We start from the raw sequence: 13,598 nt of genomic DNA, 5'->3' as shown, positions 1-13,598 counted from the left end.
CAGCGACACAGAGAGAGAGACTACCAGCGACAGAGAGAGAGAGAGAGACTACCAGCGACAGAGAGAGAGAGAGAGACTACCAGCGACAGAGAGAGAGAGAGAGACTACCAGCGACAGAGAGAGAGAGAGAGAGAGAGACTACCAGCGACAGAGAGAGAGAGAGAGAGAGAGAGACTACCAGCGACAGAGAGAGAGAGAGAGAGAGAGACTACCAGCGACAGAGAGAGAGAGAGAGAGAGAGACTACCAGCGACAGAGAGAGAGAGAGAGAGAGAGACTACCAGCGACAGAGAGAGAGAGAGAGAGAGAGACTACCAGCGACAGAGAGAGAGAGAGAGAGAGAGAGAGACTACCAGCGAGAGAGAGAGAGAGAGAGAGAGAGAGAGACTACCAGCGACAGAGAGAGAGAGAGAGAGAGAGAGACTACCAGCGACAGAGAGAGAGAGAGAGAGAGAGAGACTACCAGCGACAGAGAGAGAGAGAGAGAGAGAGAGACTACCAGCGACAGAGAGAGAGAGAGAGAGAGAGAGAGAGACTACCAGCGACAGAGAGAGAGAGAGAGAGAGAGAGACTACCAGCGACAGAGAGAGAGAGAGAGACTACCAGCGACAGAGAGAGAGAGAGAGAGACTACCAGCGACAGAGAGAGAGAGAGAGACTACCAGCGACAGAGAGAGAGAGAGACTACCAGTGACAGAGAGAGAGACTACCAGCGATATACTCCTCTCCTCGCTGTGCCTTCGTGGTAATAAAAAGGTCAAAAGTTAAATGATTTAGCAGATTTAAAAAATAATTGTCCTCCAGTGACTGAAATATAAAAATGGGAAAACAGAAATGTGTGAAATAAGGAATCAAAACACAGCTTTGCCGCCCGCCGGTAGTTTGCAGAGAAGCCGTGGTCTAATGGAGCAAGAAATGCAGGAATTCTGACAAAGACAGCATCTCAATCTTCAAACAGCTGTTCTGAACTGCTGGTTCAGTGTCTGTGAAAGTGCTTTAAGAATAGGATTGCCTCTTAAATTCTTCCTCTGAAGTGCTAGAAGAAGACATTTGCCTCTATGATTTAGAAGTATTTGAGAAAAGTCAAAGGGTGAATCCCAAATCACTCCCTTCCCCTTGGAACTCCATGTGCACTTCTGCCATATGTACAAGTGTCCCAAAGCTGGGGGAGTGAAAACTGAGGGTGTAGGGTAGGCTTGGCCGGTATACCGTATACTGGGGTATTTGGAAATAGCCACGGGATAGTTTTTCAATACCGTCAAAACTATTTCTTTGAAGTTTTTCCAATAAATGTTATATTTGTAGCTACTTTTTAAATAAATACTTGCAGTCAATTTGTGCAATGCATTAGGAGATAAAGCACATTCTTCATTCACCCTTCACATTATGAAGCTTATAGTTTCACAGGAAGGTTGAGCCAGTCACGTGTTCGTTTGTAAATAGCACAGCGGGTGAAAGCGGGAGCTGGTGAGTCCAGCTGTGTATGGGTGGGTCGCGTTTGATATTGAAAGTCGTTTTTTTTTGCTTCAATAGAGAAATCAGCGACGTGCAACTTTGTTTCCCTTCACAGAAAATTGGGGCTGACCCCATTTAGTCAACTGGTCGATTGTTCGGTCGATATGCTGTTGGTCGACCAAGATTTAAGTCGAAAACTAGCTAAAATATATATATTTTTAAATCATGGTGTATAAAACACCTTTCTGATTCGCGCCAGTCTGAGTGGACTGATCGATTGTGGAGGCGACACAGTCCATCAGTTTAAGACAGGCTACTGAAATTGTATGGTTACATTATGTAAGACCAACAATTTTTTTTTTATTATTTTATAACAAATGCGCTTTCTCCCGTGTTGGTCAGTGATCACTGTCCATGGTTCTGAAACATCAGTGTGCTGTTGATTTGGCACCTTTTCCTAGACCATGTTGCTATGTGCATAATAGCAAAGTTAAACAGCATATTGGTGTTGAGAACAACGCGGCGGAGGCAGCTGCAGAGTTAAGAGAATACAGCCCTTGCCTTAATTGTCTAAGAAAAGTGAAGAAACCAACTTAATTAGGCCTATAAATCAATAGCCTAACTATTAAATGTGCCTGGCTTTATAAATCATATATATACACACACAAACACACAAAAATGTGCAGTTGTCACACAACACCACAGATGTCTCAAGTTGAGGGGGCGTGCAATTGGTATGTTGACTGCAGGAATGTCCACCAGAACTGTTGCCAGAAAATTGAAATGTTAATTTCTCTACCATTTTACTTTAAAAAAAAAAAAATTACTAGTAGGCAAGTCAGCCGCCTCCAACGCCATTTTAGAGAATTTGGCACTACGTCCAACCGGCATCACAACCGCAGACCACGTGTAACCATTCCAGCCCAGTGGTAGGCCTGGCTCACCAGTGGGTGGGCCCATGCCCTCCCAGGCCCACCCATGGCTGCAACCCTGCCCAGTCATGTGAAATTCATAGATGATGTCCTAATGAAATTATTTGAAATTTACCGATTTCCTTAGATGAACTGTAATGCAGTAAAATATTTGAAATAGTTGCATTTTGCATTCAAAATTATGCCTACAGCCAGTGCATTTAACCAAGTAGACAACCACAGACACATATTGCATAACTGGAATTATTTTTAATGCTTACTGAACAAACACAATAGCCTACATATTTCTGCGTGCAAAAATGAATACGGGACAGGACGGGAGTGATTTTAAAATCGGGAAGGGACAGTAAAGTTCCAGGGTTGTGGGATCAGCACAGAACAGGATTTTTTTTGTTGACAGGACAGGAATTAATTTTCACTCCTGTGTCAACCTCTAGTGTGAGAGTTGTTTGGTTAGTGAGGTTTCTGTTTTGCGCATGTGATTGCAGAGTTGGCTAAACAAAATGTCCACTGGATCGATGCAAATAATCATGATATTCTGCCAGGTAGGCTACTTTGTGGTTAACATTTAATTGAGAAGGTTTTAGGGAAAGCCTGTCCATCTGTACCAAAATAACGTTATCATTAGCATAATTGCTACCGGCAACACAGTGTCGACATATGCTTTGTCTGTGCGGTGTGTGCGTAGGCTGAGGGGAATGCCGTTTCATAAAGTTACAGAAAAATACAAAATCACTGATACTTTGTTGAATTTTTCCGTTTTAATGTCTGGATTCCGTCTGCAACACGGATTTTTAGGGCCCTACCTGCATGGGGCTAATTTCTTCATCACGCTCGCTCCCGCTGACTTCTTGTCCCACCTGCTCCCGCAAAGACTGGTCCCGTACCCGACTGCAGTCCTGCAATCTTATTTTATGTGTATGTGACACAGCTCTCTTTGCAGCCCTGGTGCCAGCAAATTCTCCACCCTAGTCAGGATCAAAAGTTGCTCAAATTGCCTAAGAATTAGGTTAAAATACCAGAGATCCTCAACTGGCCCAATATAAAAACTCAGCAAAAAAAGAAACGTCCTTTTTCAGGACCCCGTCTTTCAAAGAAAATGTGTAAAAATCCAAATAACTTCACAGATCTTCATTATAAAGGGTTTAAACACTGTTTCCCATGCTTGTTCAATGAACCATAAACAAATAATGAACATGCACCTGTGGAATGGTCATTAAGACACTAACAGCTTAGGCAATTAAGGTCACAGTTAAGAAAACTTAGAACACTAAAGAGGCCTTTCTACTGACTCGCCAAAAGAAAGATGGCCAGGGTCCCTGCTCATCCGCATGAACGTGCCTTAGGCATGCTGCAAGGAGGCATGAAGACTGCAGATGTGGCCAGTGCAATAAATTGCAATGTCCGTACTGCGAGACGCCTAAGACAGCGCTACAGGGAGACAGGACGGACTGCTGATCTTCCTCGCAGTGGCAGACCATGTGTAACACCTGCACAGGATCGGTACATCCGAACATCACACCTGCGGGACAGGTACAGGAAGGCAACAACAACTGCCCGAGTTATACCTGGAACACACAATCCCTCCGTCAGTGCTCAGACTGTCCGCAATAGGCTGAGAGAGGCTGGACTGAGGGCTTGTAGGCCTTTTGTAAAGCAGGTCCTCACCAGACATCACAAGCAACGTCGTCTATGGGCACAAACCCACCGTCGCTAGACCAGACAGGACTGGCAAAAAGTGCTCTTCAATGACGAGTCGCGGTTTTGTCTCACCAGGGGTGATGGTCAGATTTGGGTTTATCGTCAAAGGAATGAGCGTTACACCGAGGCCTGTACTCTGGAGCAGGATCGATTTGGAGGTAGAGGGTCTGTCATGGTCTGGGGCAGTGTGTTACAGCATCATCGGACTGAGCTTGTTGTCATTGCCTGCAATCTCAACGCTGTGCGTTACAGAGAAGACAACCTCCTCCCTCATGTGGTACCCTTCCTGCAGGCTCATTCTGACATGACAATGCCACCAGCCATACTGCTCGTTCTGTGAGCGATTTCCTACAAGACAGGAATGTCAGTGTTCTGCCACGGCCAGCGAAGAGCCCGGATCTCAATCCCATTGAGCACGTCTGGGATCTGTTGGATCGGAGGGTGAGGGCTAGGGCCATTCCCCCCAGAAATGTCCGGGAACTTGCAGGTGCCTTGGTGGAAGAGTGGGGTAATATCTCACTGCAAGACCTGGCAAATCTGGTGCAGTCCATGAGGAGGAGATGCACTGCAGTACTTAATGCAGCTGGTGGCCACACCAGATACTGACTTACCTTTGATTTTGACACCCCCCTTTGTTCTGGGACACATTATTCCATTTCTGTTAGTCACATGTCTGTGGATCTTGTTCAGTTTATGTCTCCGTTGTTGAATCTTGTTATGTTCATACAAATATTTACACATGTTAAGTTTGCTGAAAATAAAACGCAGTTGACAGTGAGAGGACATTTCTTTTTTTGCTGAGTTTATTAGGCTACATCAACCAATAGGGTAGACGTAGTTTAAAAGAACACAGTTGGGGGGAAATATAGGAGAGTGGACACTTACTTGACTTAAGCTAAATTTTGCATAACTTTTAGGTGCAAGGCAATTTGCAAACAGAGTAAAATACATGTGTTATCAATACTTATTTCCAGTCAATGTCAGAGTAAACTATTGCCTATCATATTTTGGAAGTTAAAGATAACTGCGCTGTGCTTCTCAGCCCATATAGCCTATTTCTACAGGCTATTTAACAGAGACCACACATACATCCAATTGATCTTGTACGCCCAACAAAAGAGAAAATTAGGCTACTGAACATGAGCACCCCTCCTGTCCTTTGTTTGCTGAAGCGCGAAGGCCCACCTGAAGATGTGCTGTGATTTGTTGATTCAACTCATTACAACTATTTTTTTTTTTTGTCATCTTTGCAGTGGTTGCAACTATTGAGCAGCAGTGGGCCACCGCTAAATTGATAGGGGAAATACTGACAATCCCAGGCAGCCATTGTGAGTCTACCAGGGTTAGAGGTTCCAAGTCCATTTTATTCATTCTATTTCTATGTGTGCTGCTGGAGCAGGGAGGGGGGCATTGCCTAGGAAACCACAGACTTTGCTACAACACCTTGGTTGTTTCAGCAAGGAGCAACAGTTTCATCACGTTAAGAGTCCATGTTACCTCAGAAATGGACTCAACCACAGGAATGCCCAGCCGTCCCATCTTCAGTCAGCTGTTTGTTCCACACAACAAAACAATACATATATATATTTTTTTTTTTTTACAGTTAAGACAGTTATTTTATTTTAATGACGGTCTTCATCCATATCCGTCAGTTACACGATTATACGGTAATTGTGCCAGCCTTAAACTCAAGTTTCACTGCTGAAGAGTGAATCAGAGTTGGCCTCCAACAAGAACCAAACATCACTGATATCAAATGGTTGATCAAATATATTTTATCAGCTGAGAAATGCCCTTAGTGCATCCTTACAGATACACATCAAGATGACTAGGGATGCTGGTGATTCCTTGTCTAACAACACATGCAGTATATGCAGTGTAGGAGACAAATGTGATAGCGCAACACCAGACCCTGCATAAAAAGTAACTCTACAATAATACAAAAACATCACCACAACATTCACTGCCTTCATTTCATTCTTTTACCAGGCAAGTTGATGGAGTCCACATTTTTCATCATCATAACCCATGGCTGCACATTTCCTGCACCTGCCTCTCATTTGGCCCCTTGTTCTTAGCAGGGCTGAGGAGCTCGCCGAGGCATACAGAGTAGGCAGCAGCAGGCGCACAGCCTCCGCCAGCAGCGGTCAACGCTCGCCTTGTCTGGGAAATGACGGGAGGAAACGCTTTACAACAAAGTGAACAAACATCTCTGCCTTTACTCCAAAAGGTATTTTCCTCCCCGCCATAATGTGTAATGTACGAGCCTTTAACGAGTGACTCCGCTCTCACTGCATCCAACTTGCTCCCTCCAATCTTCTAATCTTCCAAGGTCTTAACACATTCAAAACAAAATAACATCTCAGATTCTCTGAATGTACTGCCTGAGGTTGCTGTGTTAACATTTTACCTCGGCTAACATCAACTTCTAAAGGTTGGGGGGGGGGGGGGTTCGTCCTTACTGGAGACAGTGACTGTGCATAGGATAATGAATCATAACACAGTTTAAACTGTCTATTTTCCACACCACTCATATAGGTTAGTTTTTCTATCATCTCCCTGGTTCAAAGTTGCATTCTCTCAGAAGAAGCACTGCTCTATTCAACAGGGATGCAAACTGGTGAGGGTCCAAAAAGGTGTTGAAATGTGCATATACTTTTCATATTTTCAGAGAATAACAAGTACATAATACATATTTGAACAACGTTTATTGTAGGCTGGCATTGCTTAATTCATTGAGTGGGTCGAATTTAATCCAGAAGTGTATTGTGCCGTATCCCAACGTGTCGCTGTACTCATGAGCGGCATGATTTTCCATGTCCGAAGCGGGCCTATAGGTCTATTTGTTTGGCAAGAGAGCCATGCATAGCAGCATCTCACTTTACACTGTATTTTGGGTCCCCATTCGCCTTTTGTTTACAGTGTTTGCTTCCTGTTAATGTAACTAGCCTAAATATAGATTGTGTCATGCCTTTATCGAGCTGATATATTGTTTACTTGGCCTACTTGTTGCCGCAGTTTTGGTCTGTTTGCATTCATTTGTTTGAATTTGCAGAAGTGTCAATATTCTAAGCCAAACTGCTATTCAGTATTTTTGTTGCATGCATGAATAACTAGGTTACTACTTTCAGCATTTAGTTTGCATTATCTTGGTAAGACAGCTGTAATAGGTGAATTACCCTATCAATCTTGTAGCCTATATTCATTACCAAAACAGCCTTGATTCAGTAACTTCAAAAGCACTCAATGGTCTCAGAGTCTCGGCATTTTAACTTTATGTTTTTGGTATAGCGTGATAAGCCAAATTCAATATAATTCCAATGCAAGAAACCCCAACAAATGTGCCACCACACCAATTTCAACTGTCATCTTAGTCACTTTATCCTAGTGTTGGGATGGAGAGAAGCAGACTAGTAGATTAATGGCTGGTTAGGGGATGTGGTTGGCTGCTCACAGCTGTCACACATGGTATTGGATGAAGCACTCATTCTGATATGACATATCTGACATCATGCTCTGAACTCGGATATTCTATTTGTAGGATGCATTCTGTGTTTAGTCATTAATTTCAATATGACGCTAACGTAGCTAGCTAACGTTAATTACTTTGTGTGTAATAATTTGTGCTACGAAACATACATGATACTATTATTTGCTTCTTGTCAACTATAACCACAGCATTATTTCAAACACAGGTTGGTTATCTCGAGTTATATTCCAAATTTCCCAGTCAGTCTGTTGCGTTGACAGAGTGATGACACAGCAGCCAGAAAATGTAACGTTAGTGAGCACACAGTGGGAGAATCTCAATTGCGTACTCCTCGCATCCTCTACTCAAAACCCATTGGATGAGAAAGCCAGAGGTCCCTCCCCTCCTACATCCTGGGTTTTGAGGAGGCGAGGACAAAAGGAGTATGCAATTGAGATTCTCCCAGGGAGAAAATCTGTTCACGCTGTTCTTTTATAGCTCAACTGGTGACACACCGTCTGCTCACTGTCAGAGCCATCCCACTCCAAACATTTTTGATGAGACAGACACACGTGGCAAAATGGCTTAAGGACAACAAAGTCAAGTTAATGGAGTGGCCATCACAAAGCCCTGCCCTTAATCCCATAGAACATTTGTGGGCAGAACTGAAAAAGCGTGTGCGAGTAATGAGGCCTACAAACCTGACTCAGTTACACCAGCTCTGTCAGGAGGAATGGGCCAAAATTCACCCAATTTATTGTGGGAAGCTACACAAAAGGTTTGACCCAAGTTAAACAATTTAAAGGCAATGCTAACAAATATTAATTGAGTATGTAAACTTCTGATCCTCTGGGAATGTGATGAAAGAAATAAAAGCTGAAATAAATAATTATGTAACCCAAGGTTACTGCAGCCTTGAAATAATAGCATAAAACTTTTTCCCTCTCACTCACATTTCAGGAGAGTCAAATGGAGAATATTTCATTGAACCAGAGGCTAAACTCTTACTCACCCTTAATGTAATAAAATGGCACATCAGGACAAAGAGAAAAGGCCTCCAGGTCAACTAGACTCACTTTACTAAACCTAACACATGAGGAAGGGGGTCACAAAAAGTTCTGATTTGCATCACTTTCATTGTGAGGAAGGCGTGATTTACAACCACAGAATCTGAAGTACAGCAGAGCAGACGTACGGCCTATAGCCCGGGTACCAGACGTTCTGCACTAACTGGCTCTCAAACAATATACTGTACCCTCGGATAGGTAGCACTTTGGTGACGGTCTTGTGATGCTCTCCATGGGCCGTGTTAACTCCTATTGAGCTCTAATACACACAGAAACAAGACAGGGCCTGGTGGCTGAATAACCTCCTGGACAAATTTAAAGGCTCAGGCACACCACTAGCGTTTGCTGGCAGAGAGTCCTTAGCACATCTGAATGTAATTTGTGAAACGACTGTGCACCGATTTTACATGTAGAATTGCATGAATAATGTCAGCTGTTTCACACAAAAACCCAAATAACCCTGCAACAGGGCAAGAAAAACATTACCGTTCACCAAGCAGCAGGATATTATTCTGGCAGCACGATCACTGATATTTTTTCACTCAAAATAAGAGTCCCCCTGCAAAGACATGCTAAACTTTGGGAATATATGCAGTGCAACTGTTTTTTCCCTGCATTGCAACCACCTTTGAATTGTTTTATTATTATTTATTTTTTTTGGGGGGGGGGGAATCACTTGATGTATTTTATTTGGGATATTGTATTATTTATACCAGCATTTATTTTGAAAGTTTAAACAAATACTGATATGTTGAACGCTATTGCATAGGCTATACTTAAAGAAATACAATTTTAATAAAACATGTTTTTCAAATTACTCAATAGTCTGCTAAACTTAAATTGGTCTATTGTGCTGGGCAACAGGTTTAATATAGACTGCTGGTGATTAGCTTGCTAGCGACTTCCAGACACAAATGAGAGAACAGATCACTGACCATTTTACTCGCCTGAGCAGAGCCGGTAAGGCTGTTTTTATGTTATCTAGAGCGTTGGTGACTAACTGTGCTGCTGGCAACAATTTAATGAAGCTTTTTTAGCTATGTATTTCTGACACCAGCCATATTCAACGGGTATTGAGCATTTGTAAATTCGTCAGTTATTCTGCGCTCTGGCACACAGACAAGAGTGCTCTGAAATAGGAATAGATAGACGTAGCTGGTATATTCGCTCTGGCTATCGATAGTTTGAAGCTCGCATCCGCTACAAGACCATGGTGCTTGCCTACGGAGCTGTGAGGGGAACGGCACCTCAGTACCTTCAGGCTCTGATCAGGCCCTACACCCAAACAAGGGCACTGCGTTCATCCACCTCTGGCCTGCTCGCCTCCCTACCACTGAGGAAGTACAGTTCCCGCTCAGCCCAGTCAAAACTGTTCGCTGCTCTGGCACCCCAATGGTGGAACAAACTCCCTCACGACGCCAGGACAGCGGAGTCAATCACCACCTTCCGGAGACACCTGAAACCCCACCTCTTCAAGGAATACCTAGGATAAGATAAATTAATCCTTCTGACCCCCCCCCCCCCCTTAAAAGATTTAGATGCACTATTGTAAAGTGGTTGTTCCACTGGATGTCATAAGGTGAATGCACCAATTTGTAAGTCGCTCTGGATAAGAGCGTCTGCTAAATGACTTAAATGTAAATGTAAATGTAGTTGTTGCAGTGACATCATGAACATTCTATTGAAACGGTTACTTGCATAGTGAAGTCTTTTGCTTAGACATGTAGCTAGCTAAACAAGTAGTGGCCCGCAAGTTTCCTGAAACAAATCACATCTGGCACCTCCAATAGGGCAAGACAAGAGTATTTGAAATCTAGAATTGAATTACATTTTATTTCACACTGGAAGCAAACAGGGTAAGCAACCCCCCCCCCCCCCCGAAAAAAAAAACATGTTCAAAACAACAGTATATTAATTTACTGTTTTGGAATTAATATAACATGCAGGACTAAATGCATGTCTATAAGACAGTCTCCCTCCAAAACGATACATATTTGGTTAGCAGAAACCCTACTGAATATTTTACACCGCACTGTAGCGGAAACAGGTAGAAAAGTTCTATTCCATGTACAGTATATTTGTGTTTTGCATTGGGGGCTATCGAAGGGGTGGAGAACAAATTTGGTTAGTAGAGACCTAGCCCTTGATCATGATTCTCAGGTCCATTATATTACACATAAAAGTCATTGGACAAAGGCTTCTTCTGTACGGGTGTGTTTTGTTAAGAGTCACAACTCTCAGTCTGAACATTAGCACCCATCACTTGCTGTACAGTTTTGGAAGCATAAGGACCTTCTCTTTCATATCGACAAGAAATAATTTTCTAAAACCATAAGTTTAAATTGATACACACCTTTATAGTGTTAGTGTTCCCACACAGCCATTCCTCCATGTTACAGCGAGTGTTTACGTTAAACAGAGGCACCAACTGTGCTAATTAGCTATCAGTATGCTCCGAACACTAGTGTGTAAAGGAAGAAGGCCACCAGAATGTGTCACTGAAAAATACTGTCGGCAGCAACTGTGATAAAGCTGTTTAAAACAGTGTACAGTAAGTGTATATTTTTCCGTTATGAAATTATTTTGATGTGATATGAAAGTAAAGGGCTTTATGATTGTGTATCACAATTGACCTTTAGGAGTAATGGTAGGCTCCTTGAAAGTGCATGCTGTGCTAGTAGAGACCCTACTGACTATTTCCTACCCAACTTTAACCTCTACGGGACCGGTGTGTCCCCCCCCCCCACGGGATGGTTGAGCTAACGTAGGCTAATGTGATTAGCATGAGGTTGTAAGTAACAAACAAAAAATTGCCCAGGAAATAGACTTATGTGATATGGGCAGAAAGCTTAAATTCTTGTTAATCTAACTGCACTGTCCAATTTACAGTAGTTTTTACAGTGAAAGAAAACCATGTTATTGTTTAAGGAGAGTGTACAATTATTCACCTGAAAAGTTATTACAAACCAATTAGGCACATTTGGGCAGTTTTGATACAATATTTTGAACAGCTATGCAATGGTTCATTGGATCAGTTTAAAACTTTGCACATTCACTGCTGCCCTCTAGAGGCCAAAATCTAATTTGTGCCTGAGCTGTAATAATACATTATGGATTTTCTCTTGCATTTCAAAGACGGTACAAAAAAAAAATGTTTTTCTTTTACCAGCTCTAATGTGCTATATTCTCCTACATTAATTTCACATTTCCACAAACTTCAGTGTTTCCTTTCAAATGGTATCAATAATATGCATATCCTTGCTTCAGGTCCTGAGCTACAGCCAGTTAGATTTGGGTTACTTATTGCCTTTTCTTGAGGGCACAATAAGTGCCCATTGATTAAAATTAATCATCATCTTTTGAATGACTAATCCACAATGAAGTGTGGGCTTTTATTTTGAAGGTTTCCTCATTACCATACGAACGTGACATCATTTGTGCAGCCTGTAGAATACACGTAAAAATAGCTTACAGAACCACACAGAAATATATTCTTTCAAAACAGCATCTTTGTGCTGGGTCTCAACAACCAATGTGAACTACTGTCTGCTGCATATCACAACTTCCTTTCGTATAACGAACGTTAGACTTTGTAACTTGTAACACAGCTATTTCCTGACTGCTACGTGGCCTTTTCACAATCCACCAGCGTAGCTACCTGGCATTATCCTCCCACATTCTAATGAAAAGCTCGACTTTGGCGACAACATGCCCCTTTTCCTAAAGAAGAGCTGTATTGGTAAAGTAGCGTAACTAGTTGGCTAGCAAACTAGCTAATGTCATTGAAAAGGAGGTGACAAGCAGTGTCACACGTAACGTTAGCAAGAACACATGAACAAGTCATGTAGAAACTTGCTAGCCAATTGACAATTTAAGAACCTGCTGCCAAAAAGCCTCACATTGTCAACATGTTTAACAAGCTAGCTAACGTTAGACAGTTAATGTTGTCGCACAATTGCAGATATTTTACATGCGTGCAGCTAACTAGCTACGTACATTTCCAACGTGATCAGACAGTCAGTGACACCAAGTCAAGAAGTGTTTTCACTAACAGCGCGACCCAGCCAAACCGTGTACTAGACAACCTTACCTGTATTTGAAGGATGCCACCCGGTCCCTCCACTATTTCTGGCGAGTTCTCAAAGACTCGGTCTCGATACAATGACCACAGACCAACGTTCGGCAGGAAAAGAAGAGCCGCTATAAGCAACCCTGCGAACTGCAGTAGACGTTTTTCTTTCCGCCTCATTTCTCCAGAATAAATGCGAGAAAAGCTGTCGACAGTGTATTCCCAGGCAGCTCCTTCCCGGTGGAAACAACTTTCACAAATTCACTCTGATCAAACGAACGATGTAGCTTATTGAGCTGCAGGCACTTCCGCTAGGGGGAGTTCATCAATATCCTGGTTGGGGGATCACAAAACGGAAGGAGACTTTTGCATTCTTTGTAGTTAAAATGATGAGATTCCCTAAAAACACACCACTTCAATACAGCTACGAGTGGAAGTTACTTTTTCGTAGCAGGTTACGATAATGAAGTTAAAGACATGCTCCGGAATGTTGGCGACTAGTAACAAAGATGGTATATTATATTGACAAGATAGTCAAGTGACCGCTCTAACAATGGAAATACAAATATGGAAGGCAGGCGAGATCAGGTGGGACCATTCTAGCCAATGAAAGGGTAGATACGCATGATAACATACAATAGAGATAGATATAGAGGACTCCGAGCTACTATAGTCTGTTTGACAGCATGAGCGTTCTTCATTGGCTGATTGCGCCCAACTCATAGGAATCCCCACCCATTTGACTACTTTACAAGGATGGAAGCACTCAATGGCAACGTCCATGCTAAAACAGGTTATATCCATGAGTCCTCTATCTATCTCTATGACAACAGGCACAACTCAAATATAAAGTTGCCGAATTGCCACGTGTATCCACGTATGTCAGTACATTTGTAACAACCTAACC

General features: G+C 42.6%; 1 protein-coding gene across 1 annotated transcript in view; it reads right to left on the bottom strand.

Moving 5' to 3' along the window:
• The window catches only part of LOC139532115 (polypeptide N-acetylgalactosaminyltransferase 10-like), a 124,916-nt gene extending 111,749 nt beyond the window's left edge, over window positions 1–13,167 (bottom strand). The window contains exon 1 of the mRNA XM_071329285.1: window positions 12,713–13,167. Within this exon, the coding sequence (XP_071185386.1) occupies window positions 12,713–12,871 (159 nt within the window). The 5' untranslated portion in view covers window positions 12,872–13,167. The remainder of the gene's footprint in view (window positions 1–12,712) is intronic.
• Window positions 13,168–13,598: the final 431 nt, after the last annotated feature.

Source organism: Salvelinus alpinus, chromosome 1, assembly GCF_045679555.1.
Source record: "Salvelinus alpinus chromosome 1, SLU_Salpinus.1, whole genome shotgun sequence".
NCBI lineage: Eukaryota > Metazoa > Chordata > Actinopteri > Salmoniformes > Salmonidae > Salvelinus > Salvelinus alpinus.
This window is presented reverse-complemented; position numbering and strand designations above follow the sequence as displayed.